Source organism: Rhinolophus sinicus, linkage group LG12, assembly GCF_036562045.2.
Source record: "Rhinolophus sinicus isolate RSC01 linkage group LG12, ASM3656204v1, whole genome shotgun sequence".
Classification (NCBI taxonomy): domain Eukaryota; kingdom Metazoa; phylum Chordata; class Mammalia; order Chiroptera; family Rhinolophidae; genus Rhinolophus; species Rhinolophus sinicus.
The window spans coordinates 56,456,182-56,476,736 of NC_133761.1; the positions used below are offsets into that span (position 1 = coordinate 56,456,182).

Sequence of the window (20,555 nt, forward strand, 5' to 3'; positions counted from 1 at the left end):
CTCACCTGGGGGCCACCGGAGCACTCCGTTTCCACTCTCCCCTCTTCCCGAGGTGGTCTGAACGTCAAGCCTCTGGTAAAAGCAGGGATGGGATGTCCAGAGCCCCACAGAGCAGTATTCACTGCCAATGACACTGCAAGTTTATTTCTAAGGACATATTAAGAGAGATAAGAAATGTGGTATTTTCTAAAGCACAATTACTCTGGAGAATAAGGAAATATTTTGGAATATGGTTTTATTTCTGTGTACGTTTATGGAACCCTGCAAGTGCCACCTCAAGTTTCCAAAGTACAAAGTTTTCTACAGAGGACTGTACAAGGGATACTGACAAGCTCTTTGGCTCAGCCTACCACAGAACACAACACCGGATCATACTGGATACATACTAAGAATAAAGCATGTATCGGCCAATTATGCGTCTGCATTGTATTAACTCTGTTACTGGCTTAATAAATGTAAAGATATTTATTGAAAAGCAAATAAAAATTCCAATGAAACTGTAAGTAAAATTATTTTATTTTCATAAATAAAAAGATAATTCATTATACAAACAACACTTTTAGCTGAGGATGTTAGCTGTCATTCTCCGCTTCAAACTAAGTATGAAATGTCTGCAATAGTCAACACAAATAGTTACATCTCTCTATAACCTTCATGCAACTTCTTTACATTTGTTAACTTTCCAAAATTTCCAACACTATTTCAAAGAATATGATAAAAATGGGATATTTTAGTCCCAAAGTATCACCTTTGCTGAGTGAACAGAATATTTACTATCTGCTTATGTCAAAGTTGCCAATTATGGATTAAAATACCAGTATTTACTGCATTTTACAGAAGCACTAAGCATGTTATATGTTTTCACTCCATACAAGGTAGTGTGATCCACGTCAATGTGAAGATTTAGTAACTAGGTTAGTAAGCACTAGTAGCTAAGATAAACAGCTCCTATAGGCCAAGAGTAGTAAGTTGGCATCAAGTACTGTTGCAAGTTTTCAGTAACTGGCATATAACAAACAAATGATTTTGTAAGCAAAATACAGTGAAATTTGATTAAAATATTTTTTCCATAGACAGCGAAGTTAAATTGTTTGCTGTTATTACTCCACTTATTCTGGAAACTGCAACTTCAAATATGAGATGTTTTACAGCCAAATATGAGATGTTTTCCATATATTATTTTCAGTAACATTTCCATAACATTAAAAAAAAATGCTCTCTGATTCTATATAGCTTTTTTCAAGAGTGTACATTATGATTTATGTAATAATTTATTTGAACATAATATTGATTTAGACAGGCATAATCTATTCATTCTTCATACTGAAGTGTTTATTCCTATTTCAACACTTTATGCAGATTTTACTTATTTCTCACGGAGTTGCTGTGTGGATTCAAGGGTTTGTTTATGTAAGTGCTCAGCCCACTCCCTGGCATGTCATAAGCTCCTAATGTACACTACTATTATTTCTACTAAGGAACCAATCCATTTATAGTAGGAAAATTAGCTAATGCCCCAGGAGAACAATCAAAAGAAGATAAACCTACAGATGCATGACTTTTGTTAACGTGTTATGCATCCACTATATCCCAAGTTTGTATATATACTAATTATTGCAAATATTACAAATTATTTTTAATATGATACTGTATCTGTTTTAAGTTTCTGTATGACCTTCGGCCTAAAGCAATACATTTCTGACAGGAAGTGGATATTAGAAAAGTATATAAAAACAATGTACAATGAAACCAGGTAACAAAGAAATAGAGTTACCAGTGTATTCCAGGACAACCCATCTCCGTTAGGTTTCAAGTTTTTTTCTTCACATCATGCACTATTTGGCATCTGCAAAAATCTTTCATTCTTTCTTCTCTCATATAGAAAACACTATGAGCTGTTACAAAGTTCTCTCCTTGAAGTAAAAAGCCCTTTAGAAAGGTACTTGTAAAATCATTGCAGGTTTATGGAAACTGAAACAAAGTGGAGGGCTACATAATATAGGAGTAAGCTCTTAGATACTCTTAGATATAGGAGTAAGCTCAACATACCTGTAAACACCAATTTTTGAGTAAATTATAGATTAAAAAATATGCAAGGGATTTGGTACGAAGATTTTTCTGATGTTTAACTGTAAATAACTTTCTTTTTCCCCCCAGAAAAGTTAACTGACTCAGAACGTAACAAGTCTGTGTTACAATTAACAAAATGAAGGAAAAAACTGTCAAAAACAGACTCCTGTCATTCTAGTGGTACCAAATAAGAAGGAAAACAAACTTTTTTTGTGAAGACAGAAAAACATACCTGAAACCACATGATTCTGGCCTATAATATATTAACCTGTAACTTATTACTGCCCAGAGTTCAGGGGGAGGAAAAAACCCAAACCCTCAAATATGCCCTTCAGAAGCACAATCAAATCTTTCACACGTTGTCCTGGTGAAAAAGGAGTGTGGAAACAAAGATTGACTATATTAAAAATCAAGAACAAATAGACTGAAGGCAGATTCCCTCTGAATGTACTGTATTATTCTACAGGTTTCAGAGACATCATTTCAAGAAATGTGAACTAAAGTTCATGGTTTAATCTTATCTACACTAGAGAAATTCCAAGTGCACTCCATATGGATATATTTTAGGAGATGTAGCACCCAGTGTCCTTTTGAGGTTTGATATCTGGTTCTTTCACAGGTTTTACCACTTCTTCTGGCTTGGGTTTGGTCTACAGAGGAAGAAAAATACGGTGTAAGAACATAAACTAAGATTTGGAAAACAAACACTAGATCTTTTCCACTTCAGATTTTTAAAAGATGCTGTATTACATTACACAACACTGACACTAATGAAGCTGTTCCAGAAGCTACATAGGATTTAATTTAAGACATAACCAGAAAACAACATTTCAGTGAAGATGAAAACCTGGATGGATAGGCAAAAACCAAGCTAACAGTACTCTTACTCTTTCTGAGGAGGGGGAAGCTGAGTGATGAAACTATGCATGCGGAACCCTTAAGTTTGGAAATCACTCATGATAGTAATAGGCTACCTCCTAAGGCATTACTTTAGAGGCTGGACAGGATACAGAGATAGTTATTTTAAGGAATAATGCTTTTAGCATGGGTAGAAATTATATAAAAACCGTCCAATTTCAAGTAAAGAGCTTTGGCTGCAAAAATAATTCCCATTTATTTTTCACAGATACCTCCATTTTTGGAAGTCAAACCTCAACACTTCCACTTAACCTACCATTTGACTTAGTTAACCATGATGTGCTTATATACAAATGAGTAAAGGCAGTCTTAGTTCACCCCTGGATGATTTCGTGGATTGTTGAACTTAGGTCAAATCTTCAAATGCCCTGGACTACACTACATCAAAATCAGAGAGTACTGCTATAGCAACATAAATACAGATAAGCCAACTTTCTTAGACCTGTTCTCTCACTCTTCTTAAAGGAGGCTCTGACAAATTGGAAAACAGGCAAGGTAATATGTTGAAAATGACAGTCAATTGGGCAGACAATCTGAAGACAACTAACGCCTACAGGTCTTATCTCAGAGTTCTACAACAGATTATGCCAAACATATTTTACCTACATAATAAGATTGGTTAAATACCATGGCCCCTCTTTGATTTGATGGTTAAGGTAACTTAAGTTTAACATGTTAAAAACAGATATGACTAAGAACTTCAAGGTAAATATGAATTATACTATCACATTATCTTTTTTAAATGTACATAACACAGCAAACAGTAGTCTAGTCACCAAAGTGAGAAACAAACGCTCTCATTCACCACCCCACCACTGAATCTCGTATAAAATACACACTCAGGCATACTGCTAAATATCTCTCAAATTTAACATCTACACAAACATAGTATATCTGCTTATATAGAGAAAAGGATCAAAACGCGAACTCTGAATTATTTTTAAACTTTTGTGAATGAATGGGAAAAAAATACAATTTCGTACACTGTCATCCTTGGGTCTCTTGGTGAGATCAAAAGCAGCCAGCGTTTCCGGTGTCCAGTGTGTACTTGTAGGAGGAAATTCAAAAGGTACAGGCTCTACGAGGCCATAATTTGCTTTGAGTTCCAGTTGTGGGGCTTCTGTTGGAATTTTTTGAAAGTAACTGCAAAAAGTAATTTAAACAGCAACTCATTCGTTTGTCAATGACTTGCATGCCTATTATGTTCAAGGCACTGGGCGAGAAAACAACTTAACGAAGAAGACATTTTCATGTCTCATGTAGCTTCCAAAAGAGTAGGTAAGACAGCAAGAAACCTTGTTAACTACAATGCAATGTAACTGAAGCTACAATGAATGGAGAGTGCCATGAGCACACAAAAGAAGGGCAATTCACCCAGATTTGGGGTTTCAGAGATGCTTTCCAAAGGAAGTGATAGAGGTTAAAACTTGGCAAGTTCAAGGAAATAAAAAGAGCTCAGCGACCAGAGGCAGATTATAAGGGGAAGAATGTACGGAGATAAAAGTAGGGACAAAATTGACTCTATCACATTACACAGGTAGGTGGTGATCAACAGTTTGAACAACACTGATTTAATAGTGGAAAATGGCTTGATTGACGGAAAATTGATTTCCCTACTTTATAGGTAGCTGGAACCAGAGTGAGATGAACATGCAAAAAGAGTTTAGAAGATACACACAACAGATGGAGAAGGAATGGCAGGCAAATGAAGAGAAAATAAGGGCAGCACAGGAAGCTGTATGTTAAGAATTCATGTTTAAAATTTAATATCTGCTTTTATATATCATCATTAGAAGCAGAATAAAACTTAGGTCCTACCCAAGTGAACTTTATTACCAATTTAAAGAGAAAATCAATACAGTCAGCCCTCCTCAGCCATGTACCCCCAAAACACTGCACCTATTTACTGAAAATAGTCTGCGTAGTAGTGGACCTGAGCGGTTCAAACCTGTGCTGCTCACGAGTCAATTGTACACTATCACTAATATTACTAAAATAATACTGAGCTCTACTCACATAAATCCATTTTCTCTCTGACATTTTTCTAGAGTATTCTTCACAAGATTTCCTAGTTTCCGAAAGAACAAGTGTCCCGAAGGTTTGACTGTTGGTCCAGGACCTTTAGTTTCTCCATATTCTTTGCACAATGCTTCTGCCTTGGCATAAACTGCATGTGAAAGGGATTCAAAGTCATTTGACTATACCTAATTTTTGATTATTATACTAAAAACGCTTTTAATCACAGACAGAAGGGAATTTTACTGTTCTTTACCTAGTACAACAGCAATACTAGCAGTGTAAAGGGGAGGTGGGTCTTTTCTGTAGAGTCTAGGTGTTTGAAACATTTTGTTTTTCTGCAGTAACCTCACTCATTCATTCCCATGCCATTTTATGAACTCAGCCAAAATCTCTTTTAAATGCCTCTCCCCCTTTACGATAAAACATTTGTTTGTTTAAAAGGGAGTTCGTGTTCTGGCAGAAATACTTACATTTTTCTGCTTCTTGGAGAGACCTGATTGCTTCCCCACATTTATCACTAGCCAACAAAGTTTGACCGTGATAACAGTAAGCCTGATAAAAGAAACAAATTTTTATTAGTTCTCTCCCCAAATGATGCTTTCCACTACCATTGTTTTATATATGCAGCAGATAAATCAATGCCTTTGTCCATTGTTTGAAGTATCAATGCGATCCCTTACATTTATTTACTTGAATGAGCTTTCTCCCATCTGTTAGTATCAAAAGGGGAATTATCTGACGTCTTTGAACCAAACTAGCCTTCCAACCATGGGCTGAGAACAGAAAGTATCTGCTGAAATCTGTTCTAAAAATTCGGGCGCCGTGTATAAAGGAGGGAAATAACTGTGCTAATGGAGAGGGGGAGAGAGGGAGGATGGAAGTTAAGGACTAAACAGGGTTTAAGAGAAAGGTATCAGCCTGAAATTGGAGCCTCTTTGAACGTCTCCATCAATGCAGGGGTAGCACATGGTCTTACGCAGTATGCTTGCAAACAGATTAGAAGGTGTGAGAAATAAAACACCTACCTAGATCTGAAAGAGGCTTTGGATGATCTCTCACATGATATTCTACCCAACAAAATAAATTTGTGTGGTGGGTATAAGAGACTAAAAAGTAACTTCCAAAAGAGTGCTTAATATTTTTTTCACCAACCCAGCTGATATACTGTGCAGTATGCCTTCAGATTTGAATTAATAAATGTCTTTCTCAATGTACAGGATGAAATGAGAGAATTCTTATTAAGTATGCACAAGGTTCCAGCTTAAAAGTGGGTTTAAATCAAATGGTAACACCACTGCCAGAATCCAGTTCTACGAGTCTACGTCATCTCTTTCCATCCACTCTAGCTCACAACAGCTGCACTGAGGGCCTGTGATCCTTTACTGAGAGCTGTCCATTACTTGTAAAGTGCTAATTAAGAGTCTGGTGAGATGACAGACCTGGCACTGAAAGGGCTGGCAAGACAGTAATTTACATTGTTGTAGAGTTATAAGTACTTACATAAGCTGTGTAGAAACACATTTTCAAGAGAAGATATTTTCTCCATTTAGCAGAGTAGGCAGGCTCCAAACTGGATAAAGTATGATCTAAAGTTACATTTTAAAAAGCGAAATATAATTTCACCCTGATTCACTAGAAGACTTTCAGTTCATGATGCATTCAGATGCTAAAAGCAGAATGCTATTCAAGTCTAAGCCTCAAGCATGTACACATTTTTTAAAAACCTCGCTTTATTTAAAGGGATTAATTTTTCCTATAAGCATATTTTAACTACATAATAAGACTGGTTAAATACCATGGCCTCTCTTTTAAGTTTAACATAATGATAAAAATAGATATGACTAAGAACTTCAAGGTAAATATGAATTATACTATTATATTATCTTTTTAAAATTTAAACAATATAGCAATGGAAAGAGTAGTCTAATCACCAAAGTCAGAAACATAAAGGGTATCCTCTCATTCGCCACCCCACCACTGAATCTCATATAAAATACACACACTCACGCATCCTGCCAAATATCTCTCAAATCTATTTCTTTTCTCCATTTCCTACTTTGCTGTCTTTGTCAAAGCTTTCCTCATTTCCTTCATAGACTATCCTCATTTCTTCCTAAGTGCTATGTGGCATCAGTCATTTATTTACTCTTTCACCTAGCATGCCGATTTCTGATCTTGCAACCCTGGGGACCATCCTTAAATTCAAATCCAATCAAGTCAGATTTACTTTATTATCTTTGAATGGGTCCCAAACATCTACTGAATAAAGGCCAACTTCTTAGATGGGCCCACAAACCAATATGTGATCTCTCAGACACAGAACTTTCCTAACCTTTTCTCCTATCACTGATCCTGTGATTCAGCTAAGAGCATCGTCTGTCTAAAGGTCCCAGAATGTGCTAAGTTTTCTTACCTCTTACCACAGGATATTCCCCTCTTGCCGCACATAAAGCCTCCTAGCAAACGTAGAACTTCTATTTATATTTGAAAATAAGGCTAAACCATCACCTTCCTCTAGGAAGCCTTCTCTAGCATGCCCAGGTCCTTTAGGTTTTTATTTTACTGCTGTAATGACATCTTGTTTACTTCATGCTTCAATAAAGTAGTTATATATAATTTTTTTTCCTTTTCTAGACTGTGAATCTGTCCTACTGATCTCTGAATACCCAGCAAATAAAATAGTAACCATCCCACAAATAGAAACATATGCATGTTTCTTAAATAAGTGAATGAAAAGAAACATAGGCTAATAAGAAGACCTGAGTTCTAGTGCCAGTTTGCCTTCTGCTAGCAGGTAAAATATAGATTAGTTATGTTAATTCTCTGGATTTCAGTTTCTTATCTAAATAAGGATGGTAAGTAACAATAAGGTCGTCACAAAGACCAAAAAAATTTCAAAAGCAAAACAGCTGTATAATTATTAGATATAACTGGTTAGAAAGTACAGTATCGTCCTTTCCATTAGAAGTACGTTATTGTCCCATATTAACTGGGAACAGCGTTAACTTTTATTTTCTTTTAAACAACATTAATAAAAATAATGTAGCTATTATTCTTATTTTCAAATAATGAAAAAATCTGAGACTTTTTGATTTGCTTGTTCCCTATTTAGCCAAAAGATTAATCTGAAAATCTAAAGACTAAAAATGTATCAGAATTATAAACTTACCAGCTTTTTGATAGAAATTGGCTGTTTCATAGGCCAGTGCAGCAATTAGTCCTGGAGCATGTTTCAGTTCAATTGCTCGAGCAATTGTTACTGCAACCAAAGCACAATAAAATGAATATATAATTAACTTCCTTTGCATTCACTCTAAGTTCTGTTAAAGGGCAAAAGACAGTCCCATAATCTACTTGGAATTTTAATACAGTTCGTTAAAAGTTTTAATATAAAAAATAAGATACAGAAAATACAAACATAAACACTGAGCTTGTTGGTTCCAATACCATTTCTTTAAGTAAATCACTAGCAAATTACTAGCTAATCACAGAAAATTACTACTACAAAATAGCATGATATAAGAGGAAACAAATACTTTCAGGGCACTGGAGTTTGGAATAAAGAAAAACAAAGCCTACAAAGTTTCTTTATTGTCTTCACAGAAGTCTTCATTTATTTCCTGTTATTGAAAGGTAAGCCAAATAGTGGAAGAGGAAAAGGAACAAGCAAGGTAGAGGGAGAAGAGATGAATTACAGAATTCATTTTATGCTGTCAGAAATGGCTTGAAATCAAAATCCTCTTACACACAGCTATTAAACTGTGAGGCCTTTTCCTGCTAGCTAAAAATCAGGCAAATGCTAAACGTAAAATTATTCCTCACTATGAAGTTCTCAAAACCCGAAACTCTATTCCAGCTAATTCTGATTTGAAAAAAAAAAAAGAATTAAATGCCAATATAGACTTCCTTCAAAAAAAAACCAAAGAAATCTTACAATATTTAGGATACCTTCTTGAGCTTCAGCCTGACACTGGATAATATAAGCATCTATGAGTCGCGCTTCTAAATCTCTCCCCTTTTCTGCAGGTGTGATAAGCTTTGGGATATGACTTTCCTGAGAGAGAAAGAAAAACAAAAAAGCCGAATTTATTTTAACCCCGTTGTGACAGATGAAGAAAATGAAAGTTGAGACATTCAGTGTGGGAATTTATCAGAAATGTAGGGTACTAACAAAAAATGCGTAAAACAAGAACAATATTAAGCTTACAGAGAATTAAAGCTCCTACATACTAAAACTATTCAAAGCTTTTGTAAAAACAAGAAATTCAAGAGCAAACTCTGGGTCATAATAGATTGGTTAGATATGTAAGTCTCATTTTCATCTCAGAAAACCTTTAAATGAAAACAGTAACCAAAGTTCCCTTTTGCATGATAGCCAGATAATTTATATCTACAATGATCACATCAGTAACTGTGGATATATAAAAGACTACAATTCTAGAGCTCATTGAGGATCACAGCTTTGTAATCACTCTAAAAGCATCTTATTTTATCACAAGAAAACTCCAGGAGGCCGTCAGTAAACAGTGGGGTAATTCTGCTTGGAAAATATTATACACTGATCTTTCCCAATTCCTATCATCTCTTCAGGCAATTTAATGTAATTAGTATGTATTGACTGCCCCTCCAGAGTTTTCCCGACATACAGAGAAGACAATCAGAAGTTCAGTGCTGCAGAACCATGACTGCTCCTGGCCACTGAGTGAAAAATGGTAAGAACCACGTATTTTTGTTTTTTACCTTTTCACAAGAGACAGAAAAACAAGCAGTGAATTACAACTTGAAATTTCTAATTGTAAAATTCACTGATTTTCTAAAATGGAGACATTAAATATTCTATAATTGACTACACTCACCAACAAAGTACTTATTAACATAAGGAAAACAGAATACATGCTAGTTCTTTTTACATAATGAAATAATTCTCTCTCTTGGCCCTCCACAAAGAATGAAAGAATAATTCAAGAATTAAAGCATTAAGAATATACTTTATTATTATTTTACCTTTAAATGTTTAAAAATCCCAGCTGCAATTTTTAGGCTTCGATGGACCTCTTTTGCTTCCTCTTCTGTTACGCTTAAAGACAGTTGTTACATCACTCAGGGGATGAATGCCATTTCTAGTATTAAAACCAACAACTACCACGTTCTCAAAAACCAAATTAGTCATTTGTTTCTCACCATTAGTTTTCTTCCTTTCAAAAAATATAACTTGACACTTAAAAGTAACAAATGCACATGAAAAACATCCAAAGAGACGTGACTACAAATGAAAACAAAAAAGAGACCCTGTCTAGAGTTCTGAACAAAAGCTTGTTTTTTCCTTATAATCTTCTGTGCATAAACAGGCAAAAATTATAACTTAATGCATGCACATTTAAAAAACACACACATATACAATATTCACTACTCTGCTTTTGTTTTACTCACCTAAATCACTTCAGCGTTAATTTTAAAACAGCACATAAAATCCAACTTCATTTTTAAATGGCTGCATATTTTTCCCAGATTCAGACGCACCACAGCTGGTAGTTGTGTTTTGTATTGCTAATATCCATTTTTACTATTATAAAAATTGTATCTCATTTTATTTCACAATTCCTTAATCCTTTAAAACATCTTTTCCATACTTATAAGCCTTTGTAATTTTTTTTCTGTGAATTGCCTGTTTATGTCTTTTGCTTACTTTCACTTGATTTGTTGGGTCTTTTCCTTGCTGATTTGTAACAGTATACGTTATAAAAATAATTTGTCATATGCACTGCAATTTTTTTGACCCATCTGTCATTTGTTTTTAAATTTTGTTTGTGGTACTTTTATATAGTCAAATATTCAATCTTTTCCTTTTCTTGGTCTGGGATTTTATTTAGAAGGACCTTTCCCATGACAAGATTATTAAATTATTTTTTTCCCTTTTAACACTAGGCTCTGTAATTCTGATAAAGTATTTTGCCAAAAATAAGACTGGGTCTTACACTAAGTTTTGCTCCAAAAGACGCTTTAGGGCTTATGTTCAGGGGATGTCCTCCTGAAAAATCATGCCGGGGCTTATTTTCCGGTTAGGTCTTATGTTCGGGGAAACACAGTACTTCTAATATTAATATTATGAAGCAAACTTTCACTAAAAAGTGGTACTTTTTATCAAAAGCCTAGACTTTTAACAACGAAGCTCCATATATTGGAAGAATAACACATACGCGTATACACCCTCCTCCTTTAACTTACTTTTCTTTTCCAGCCAGTCTTGAAGCGTATTTGGTATACCATAAAGCTACATTAAATCCCATGGAAATCAATTCAAAAACAGCATCCTGCTGGGCACTGGAATTATAAACATGATCATTAAGTTCTGTCCATTACTGAGACATCTCTACATGAAGCCTACTGTACATCCAACTCAAACTTATAAAGACTATATGCTACAGGAAAGTGAAGAAACCAGTCCTTGTGTTTAATATAGATGGGGAGATAGGACATACACATGTAATTCACAATGAATGACTGAACACAATGGCCTAGTACATACTTCATAATAGTAAACATGAGAATAGTAGTTATTCCCAAAGGTTACTGTACATAGAACTTTAAAAATACAGATTTCTAGGACTTAACCCCAGATAGTCAGAAAGTCTGGGAGGGGCCCAGAATCTGTATTTTTAACAAGTACCCAGTTGATTCTGGAGCAGGTGGTTCTTATACTGCATTGTAAGAAAATGGAATTCAGAGAGATCGTTTCAGGCTAGAATGATGAAAGAAGGCTTAATGGTATGTACAGAATCGGAATTGTGCCTTGAGAAATGGCTCGAAGGGAAGCATTCCCAGGTGAGGAATGCTGTTAAAGTACAAGAAAGCATAAAGATTTTTAATAGCAGAGACCCAACCAGCTTGTTTGAGCAGATGGTCTCAAGGAACAGAAGGACAAAAAGCCAAGCTGAAGTGAAACTGGAGATTTTGAATGCCAAGCCAATCAGTATACTACAGAAAACAAGGTATTAAAAACAAGTGTATTTTATATCTTGTTTCCTTTGAATTCTCTTACTAAGTATGACACAAAGGTGGCAAAAGGTTATTAAGCAAACACTAATTTTTAATAACTATTGTTCTGATAAGACCCTGAAAATTCTTTATACATTATCTCATTTATAGCAAACGATGAAGCAAGAAAACAGAGGTAATACCATTATTTTACACGTTATTACTAAGACATAGAAATATTACCCCAAAGGAAGAAACTAGAATCACGATTCCACTTTGCATTTTTTTTATTTAACTGTGCCTCCATCTTAAAAAGAATGGAGACTTTTTAGATTAAAAAAATTGTAATAAAAATACAGTAATTCAAAAATAACTTATAAACCATCTTGTTAAATACGTTATAATACACAAAAATGAACAGTTATGACAAACTTCTTAAAACAGTTTCACTCTATTGAAAAAAATTTAATGCATGGCTTAACAGCTTATTTTTTTCAGCGTTGAGAACTTTCAAATCAATCCTAACTGGTGATCTAGTAGACATATCTAATTTATAACTTCATTTAAATAACAAGACAGTTTTGCTAACTTATATGAAGTTTCATGACTTAACTGCCTTTTATCCTTCCTTTATTTCAATCTGCCTTGCTCCCAAAGACTCCACTTCTATTGTACTTCATGTAAGCAGTAGTCAAAAATACATATACTTGATACAGTGCACTTTCTATTGAGTAAGTAGTAATCAAGGATAGAGTATCTTAAAAATCTCCCATGTACTGAATATTCAGTATTACTTATGGCCTTCATCACGTAATTCTTCACTGTTTCATAGAACTATGTTGAAAAATGCTGTTACAGGAATCAAAATTTGGCACGGTAGGAAAAAGTGCCAAATTTATGTAATGTAAAACCACTTGAGAATCTGCCAAAGCTTCATAAAGTAATAATAAGAAAAGGTTTGATTCTATATATATATATATATATATATATATATATATATATATATAAAATGTTCCTTTATTTCAGATGAAGGGTTATAGAAAGAAAAACAGGCAAATGAGGACATGTAAACTTTAGTAACCCAGAATATTAAAATGTGGAAAGGATCCATAGAGCCCACCTTCCTACCCAGTTTATGAATTCTACATAAAATATTCCCAAGGAAAGAAGGGAAACTAACATTTATTGAATGTCTATCATGTGCCTGGCATTATAGAGCTACTTAACATAAATTTTCCTATTTTGTTCCTCACAAAAGCTCTATTATCTATAACCCCAACATACAGCAGAAGCAGATGTTCACACACTTGAAGACCTGAGGTCAACATCTAGTTAGGTGTGAATCCTAAGTCTGCACCCCACTTCCTATAATGCCTGCCCTGGCCTTTCAGCAATCTCCATTTTCTTCCCTTCTGATTTTATAAAACAGTAAATCTACAGCAAATTGAGGTAAAAATATATGACCATTTAAATAGCCCAATGGTGTAAAAAAAAAAAAAAGTAAAGAAAAGTTTGGTACCATTATGATTTTTCTCATTTTAGTTAGATCTCTGCTAGTTGTGCAAGAGTGATGAAAAAGTTCTGAGGGGAAGTTTTTAGAAAGAGCAGAAACAGTGAAGAGAAATTAGGAGGAAAACAAATACTGTGCGTCAAAAGAGTACGTTGCTGGGGTGGAACTGGGGAGAAAGAGAGAAAGAAAGAGACTGACCAAAGACATCTAAACTTTCCATCAGAAGAGAAAAAGTCGGGGAAAAACCAAAATTCTGCTCTGCTTGAATGTAGGCAAAAACTGAAAGCTAGCTTTAGGTTCCAAATTCCCAAACCATGCTCCGTGTTATTGAAAGTTAAGGCTCTTCAATTTCTAGTTAATATTTGTACTGATTATCTCAAAAATAGATTTGGTCCAGGAGAAACAAATTATATTTTTACTTAATAGAATGTATTAGTTTAGGTAAAATTAAAAAAAAAAAAAAAATTCCCTGGGAAGAGAAAATGCTGTTCAGATCTGTATTTTATTTCTTCAAATACAGGGGATATGAGTTAACCATTGGCTAAATAGTTACAAAAATGACTTCCATTTAGTACTGTTAACATTTTTCTTACCTTGGAACCTGTCCTTGTAGTGTATCAGTCCACTTGAAATTCTGAATATATCGTAACTTGCTTTCTTGGCTAGATTCATCCAATGAATTTATGAAACCTATGAAAAGGTACAAAACAGTTCAGTTTTAGAAGAAATGCCAAGTGTTCTATTGAGAAAAAATTTCAGAACATGACTTTTCCAGGAACGTGAGTGAAACTCCTAACTCCCCTCTCCCTTTCTATATCTCACACTTTCTCCGAAGGTAACATAATATGAAATACATACACACTGAATTTTCAACATGTCAGAAAGGCAACCCTTATTTACATCCTCACATTTCTGAACCTCAAGCATACCACAGAATACATCCTAAAACTAAAATTAAGCGTGAACTTCCGCATAGTTGTCTTTTGAAAACTCCAAAGTTCGTATAAATAACTAACCTTGTAAAAGGGAAAAATATGAGTCTGCTGCATTCTTCATCATTTCTGGATTACAGCTCAAATCAGTGAACAGCTCAAGCAGACGTGCTCTGGATGATTTCAAGTCACTTATATGAGACAGAAATAGTAACGTTAAGTAAGCTGTATTACAATGACTCCATGTAAAAGTGGCTTAAGAATTTTAAATGTAAAAGCTTTACTCCACTACACACACACACACACACACACACACACACACACACACACACCCTCAGGTATTACTAAGTACACAGGAATGAATTTAATTAGGACTAACACTGGAGGTTACTGAAATTTCTAGTAACAACTGTTTCAAAAGTTGTATTAAACTCAGTCCAATTAAAGGGGCAAATCATGGGTACAATTATGTAATAAAAGTATACAACAAGTTTTAATTTAAAAATAATCTAACAAACACAAGGATGGGAGGACAGAAGGAAGGAATTAAGAATGATGAGTAAACTGATCAGTTTGCAATAAAAGTGTTTTGAAAAATGGAAATTTAACATCCTTGTGCATGATTTTAGTATCGCCTTAAAATTTCAAAATCTGACATTGTTAAAATATACTTTATTAAGTAGAAAACCTATTTTAAAAAATGAAATCGCATTGTACAACTCAATATGCACATAAAACTATGTAAAACCACGTGGCCATTAGCCCTGTGCAACATCTCCGTCCTCCTCTGCGTCTCTGCAGCAGGAAATGGTGCAGATCCACACTTCCTTCCAGAAATTCTTTTCTCCCTTGATTCCAATTACACTAAAATATCCAGGTTCTCTTCTTATATCTGGAAGCTTCTTCTATATATTTCTTATGTCCCCTTATTACCGCCTCCAAAAACGTTCAGTCTCTGGCTTTCCACTTGTCTCTCTTTTGAGGACTCATCTATTAGTACAACTTTATAGCCAATCCTAGGTCTACATCATCAGCTCTAACTTGGTCCTGTTCAGTTTCACATCTAATTTCAGAAGGCAACTTGCTTAGTGAGGGTTCCAGAAATCATATTACATGGACAATGACTGTAGACAATTGTGTGTAAATGACTCAGAGGACTAAATTTAAATTGTAAGCACCAAGAGAGTAGGGACTGTATATCTAGAATTTATTAGGTGCCTAGGACAAAGAATGTTCTCAAAATTCTTTGTTGACTTGAAAGAATACTACCATTTCAAGTATTTTAAGATTCTGAAGGGCTGTAATGTAGCAGTGCTGTTTAGAAGACAGCACAGACTTAATCTTGAATGGTCTAGACCAGGGGTGTCCAAACTTTTTTCAACGTTTTTTACCAAGGGCCATATGCATTAAAATACACAAACAGCCGGGCCACTCACTCGAGGTGAAGTATGTATTGCCTCACCTGGTTTATTTAAGTAAACTAAATATATTTTTGCAATTTGCTGCAGGCCAATTAACAATGGATTGCGTACAGCAGTTGGCCCGGGGGCCGCAGTTTTGACCCCCCTGGTCTAGATAGAGTGTTTATTATTCATTGGTACCAGCTCTAAGGGGGCTTATTCCAAGAAAGTATATACCAACAATTATATAGAGCTGAAGAAAAATGGGATGGGATACCTTATTAATTTATCATTTTTGAGTCATTTAAGTAGAAGCTGGGAAAAAGTAATTCCTGGACTAGGAGAAAACTTGAATTCTTAAGGCGAATTCCAGACTCAAATAGTTTGCTAGTTGTTTCTAAGTAGGTGCTCAATTACCACCTGTGACCTAACTTGTATAAAGTTGTATTCATCTTAAAATTATGGAATTTGAGAAAAACATACCTTAGAAATATTTAATTTAGGCTATTCATTTTATAGATGAGTAATTAGACCCATAGAAGTTAAGAGACTTGCCCAAGGCTACACATAAAACAGTTAAGCTGGGACCAACCTCTAGGAGTCTAAGATTAGGGTTGGCCAACTACAACCTGTAACTTGTCATGCATGCGTGTGTGTGTGTGTGTGTGTGTGTGTGTGTGTGTATAAAACTGAACAAAGAAAAATATGCAACAGCAACAAAGCCTAAGATATTTACTATTAGCCCTTTAAAGAAAAAGTTTGCTGGTCCAAATTAATAAGCCAGTTTTCCTACCTTTTGCTCCAATTATGTCTTTCCACAAAAAGCAGCAACTCTCTTGATTTTCCTTTACTGGTACCCTCAATGTCTTGATCATCTAGTTTCTACATCTCATAAAGACTGAACCCTTTTCAAATTCCCAAAGCAAATCAATCTAGCCAGTTGACTCCTTTAAAATACCTCTTGCATCTATGCGTATTTCTTTTGTTCCAAACTGCTCTACCCACTATTTCTAGAACTAAAGTTTTCCTGACAGAAATGACTTTCTCTTCTCCCTTCTTATTATCTAAATCAGGGGTCAGCAAACTTTTTCTGTAGGCTCAAAAGCAAATATTTTAAGCTTTGTGGGTCATAAAATCTCTGCTGCTGTAGAAGAAACCAAAGGCAATATGTAAACAAATGGGGGTAGAGCAGCTGTGTTCCAATAAAACTTTATATATAAAAAAAAAACAGTGGGACAAATCCGCAGGATATAGTTTGCCAAACCCTGATCTAAGCTATTCAATTTATTCAAACTCCAGATCAAGTCCTTTCTCCTATAAAAACACTCCAGGGGCTATTCAGGTCATAGGGTCTCTCCCTGCTCAGAATTCCATGAATTTACTATCTGCCCAATTAACAACATCCACATACAACTCTGTGGAGCCTCTTCTACTACTGTAATACATAGCTTAACTCACACTGTGATTGCGTTAGCCTTTCTGGAACTCACTCACTGATCTAAAATTAAGGACCCTGGCCTAGATGACTGCCAAAGTTTAAATAATCTATGATTTAACTCTTCACACCATTTCTAAGTTTATAAGGAGTCTCAAGGTTAGAAACAGTGTGTTACATAGTTGTATATTGCCCCTGGGACCTAAGTAAGTACCTTATATCTAAGGGTGGCTTAATCAATACTTGTTGAGATTGGCTAAAACTTACCTGCAAATTTTTGAAGCAGCAGGACCAGTCACTACGCCATAGTAGTTGAAAGAAACGGGAGCTGTGGCTTTTAATGGGTTCCTATGAAACCAATGTGTCATTTTCTCCAAATGTTTCCTATAAACAAAAAAGTACATAATGTATAAAAATTAAGTAAAACAGTTAATAAGAATGTTAGTATAAAATTATTTTTAAATAAAATTTCATTACAGGATATATATTTTTATACAAAATATATATACATATATACAAATAAAATGCTTCACTGCTGTGAGACAATTTTGTTTGTCTATATAGAGTAGTCTATGTTTAGATCAGGCCTACTAAAAAAGAGCATTTGGAAATCTGTCCACAGTAACTGCAATGTTATGTATACTGGGAACAGTAATATTAATATTTAGATCTTAATGTACATGAAAATCACCTGGGGAGCTGGGAGGTCTTGTTAAAATGCAGGTTCTAATTCAACAGTCTGAGTTAGGATCTGAGATATTGATGCTGCTGGTTCCCAAACTATACTTTTGAGGAGCAAAGCACTAGATTTTGGTTGGACCGCTGCAAATGAGATGTGCACAGGACCAGCTGAATGTAATCTCCAAAATAGGTTCAAATGGTGACCCTTATTTAGTCTGCTAAGGTTAAGGTTTTAAATTAGCTATATTTGAGAGAAATAGGTTTTAAATTAGCTATATTTAAAAACAAAGTTAACTATATTTCCCACCAGCTGACTGGTTATGGCTTTAGGTTCTATAAATACGCTTTCCACTTAAGATACTTATATGAACCAATATCTTCATGATAAAAAAACAATCCATGATACTTGATCCATAACTTAAAAACCAAAAATAGGGGCCAGCCCGGTGGCTTAGGCGGTTGGAGCTCCGTGCTCCTAACTCCAAAGGCTGCCGGTTCGATTCCCACATGGGCCACTGGGCTCTCAACCACAAGGTTGCCAATTCAACTCCTCCAGTCCCACAAGGGATGGTGGGCAGTGCCCCCTGCAACTAAGACTGAACATGGCACCTTGAGCTGAGCTGCCACTGAGCTTACGGATGGCTCAGTTGGTTGGAGCGCATCCTCTCAACCACAAGGTTGCCGGTTCAACTCCTGCAAGGGATGGTGGGCAGTGCCCTCTGCAACTAAGATTGAACATGGCACCTTGACCTGAGCTGCCACTGAGCTCACGGATGGCTCAGTTGGTTGGAGTGCATCCTCTTAACCACAAGGTTGCCAGTTCGGCAGAGCTGCACCCTCCACAAGTAAGATTGAAAGGACAGCAATTTGACTTGGAAAAAAGTCCTGGAAGTACACACTGTTCCCCAATAAAGTCCTGTTCCCCTTCCTCAATAAAAATCTTAAAAAAAAAAAAAACACCAAAAAAATTCAAAAACTACTCAAGTAAACTGCCAACTTAAAAAAATCAAGGTTAATTTTTTAGGTTAAAAAAAAAAAAAGAGTATGCCACCACTCTCCTAAAAGTCCGTGAGGGTAGATAATGCAGATTTTACAGGAAGGCCTAGCTGAAGACTTAAATGTAGCAATTAGATTCCAGGAAGTAATCAATAAGAAATTTTGATGAGGTTTAATTAAGTTGAACACATTATGCAATGTCATTCGACTTTTCTTAATGGGAAAAAAAGTGGGCTGCACAGGGTATAAAATACCTACTTTAGGTACCTCCCTTACACTACCTACTTATTCATGACAAAACCGGTTTTAGAGCGCGCTAGATGTTTAATGAAGAGAAAATGCATTGTGTACACAAGGAAAAACTGAGCAAGTTCATTTATGACTCAAAACATTTAACAAGTCCTTTTAAAAACCACATGCTCTTCTAAACATGATCCAAGTACATTTCCTTCATAATCTAAGCAAACTAATACAGCGTCTACATGCATACAAACCAAGCCTTGTAGAGACAATGGCAAACAATACAACCCTTTCTTTTGTGACAGCAAATTTTCTACAAATTCTCGTTAAAGGCGGCCCCCCACTTCCTGGATGAAAATGTCTCAAGTTCTGTATACCTATCTTCACTGCAGGAACCAAGAGAGCAAGTAAGATATTCTGTGCTCTGGCCCCATCTTTCCCCTTCTGATACCCAGTACCCCAGCTTTCAAGAATTCGGAGGGTGGGGTTGAAAAAGGCCACACCCACCCGCAGGTGTGAATGTCTTTAGAGCCATCAGCACAATAGTCCGATCGCAGCCACCGCACCCGCTTCCACAGGAGGACTCGATTACTGACAAGGGTACCCCACTCTGGAGCCTCTGGGTCTCCCGGGGAACCTACCTGAGCGGCGCCCCCCGGAGCTTGGAACTCCCACTTCCTGTTTACCACCAGCCTCTTCCTCCCGTGCCCGTCCCGTTCCAGGCGGCGGGCGGTGACCCGCGCAGGCGCTAACCTTAGTGCGCCCCTGTTTCTCAACAGGCATTTTTGTAGAAAGTCGATACGATCCACCCGAGAGGGGCGGATCGACGACCGCCAAACAAACCCCCTATTTAGCTCATACGCCCCCCAATGCCAGTGGATACGCGGGCAAGGGGATAATACCACTGATATTGCTAATACCATTGATTCACGGGGCCAATATGGATTATCTTTCTTTCGTTGGTTTCCAAGTATTAGAAGGAGAGTTTTGGGGACTACGACCCAGGGGTCTATGAATACTGTGTAAAAGGTGGAAAGGTGACCCCAGTGCTTGGTACTGCCCCGGGGGAACGGCAGGGGCAGGAATATTACCAGGAAACGCCCACCCTCTTGACATACTTACCGGATTTCTCGGAGTCTGGTCGGCAGTCCTCCCGAGAGAAGAAAGGCAGTGCCCGAGTCGGCAAGCGAGAAAGGGAGGGAGGCGGAGAACTAGGCTACCGAGGTAGAGCGACAGGAAACTGGGCCTGCGCCGAGCCGGAGTCACGTGATCAGGCGGCCATGACAGCTACCGGGGCGGCCGTGCGCGCCGCTGGAGGGCGGAGGCTGCCGCGTTGCCGCATCCCCCTCCGAACGCCCTGTGCCTGGACCCTTTCCTAG

At 36.4% G+C, this 20,555-nt stretch overlaps 1 protein-coding gene across 3 annotated transcripts; it reads right to left on the minus strand.

The window, feature by feature from the left end:
* Nucleotides 1-498: 498 nt before the first annotated feature.
* On the minus strand, nt 499-20,436 carry BROX (BRO1 domain and CAAX motif containing). 3 transcript variants are annotated; one of them, XM_019756363.2, is made up of 13 exons: nt 20,299-20,436; nt 17,527-17,643; nt 14,509-14,615; nt 14,086-14,182; nt 11,233-11,328; nt 10,012-10,084; nt 8,956-9,061; nt 8,177-8,266; nt 6,508-6,593; nt 5,478-5,559; nt 5,005-5,155; nt 3,972-4,131; nt 499-2,720 (listed from the first exon to the last, which is right to left on the minus strand). In XM_019756363.2, exons 2-13 carry the CDS (start codon nt 17,625-17,627, stop codon nt 2,634-2,636), a joined length of 1,236 nt encoding a protein of 411 aa, XP_019611922.1. In that variant the 5' UTR covers nt 17,628-17,643; nt 20,299-20,436; the 3' UTR covers nt 499-2,633. The 3 variants fall into 3 exon arrangements, with proteins under 3 accessions (XP_019611922.1, XP_019611923.1, XP_019611924.1); XM_019756364.2 differs by lacking the exon at nt 20,299-20,436 and adding an exon at nt 19,818-19,962; XM_019756365.2 differs by lacking the exon at nt 20,299-20,436 and adding an exon at nt 19,684-19,817.
* Nucleotides 20,437-20,555: the final 119 nt, after the last annotated feature.

What these genes read in the sequence shown, in the direction of transcription:
- BROX (XM_019756363.2), bottom strand. Translation starts at nt 17,627, where the DNA reads ATGACACATTGGTTTCATAGGAACCCATTAAAAGCCACAGCTCCCGTT. An exon ending in CAATTTCTATCAAAAAGCTG is followed by an intron (nt 6,594 to 8,176) that starts GTAAGTTTATAA and finishes ATGTAACTTTAG; the next exon opens with ATCATACTTTATCCAGTTTG. An exon ending in CAGAGAGAAAATGGATTTAT is followed by an intron (nt 4,132 to 5,004) that starts GTGAGTAGAGCT and finishes TACTTTTTGCAG; the next exon opens with TTACTTTCAAAAAATTCCAA.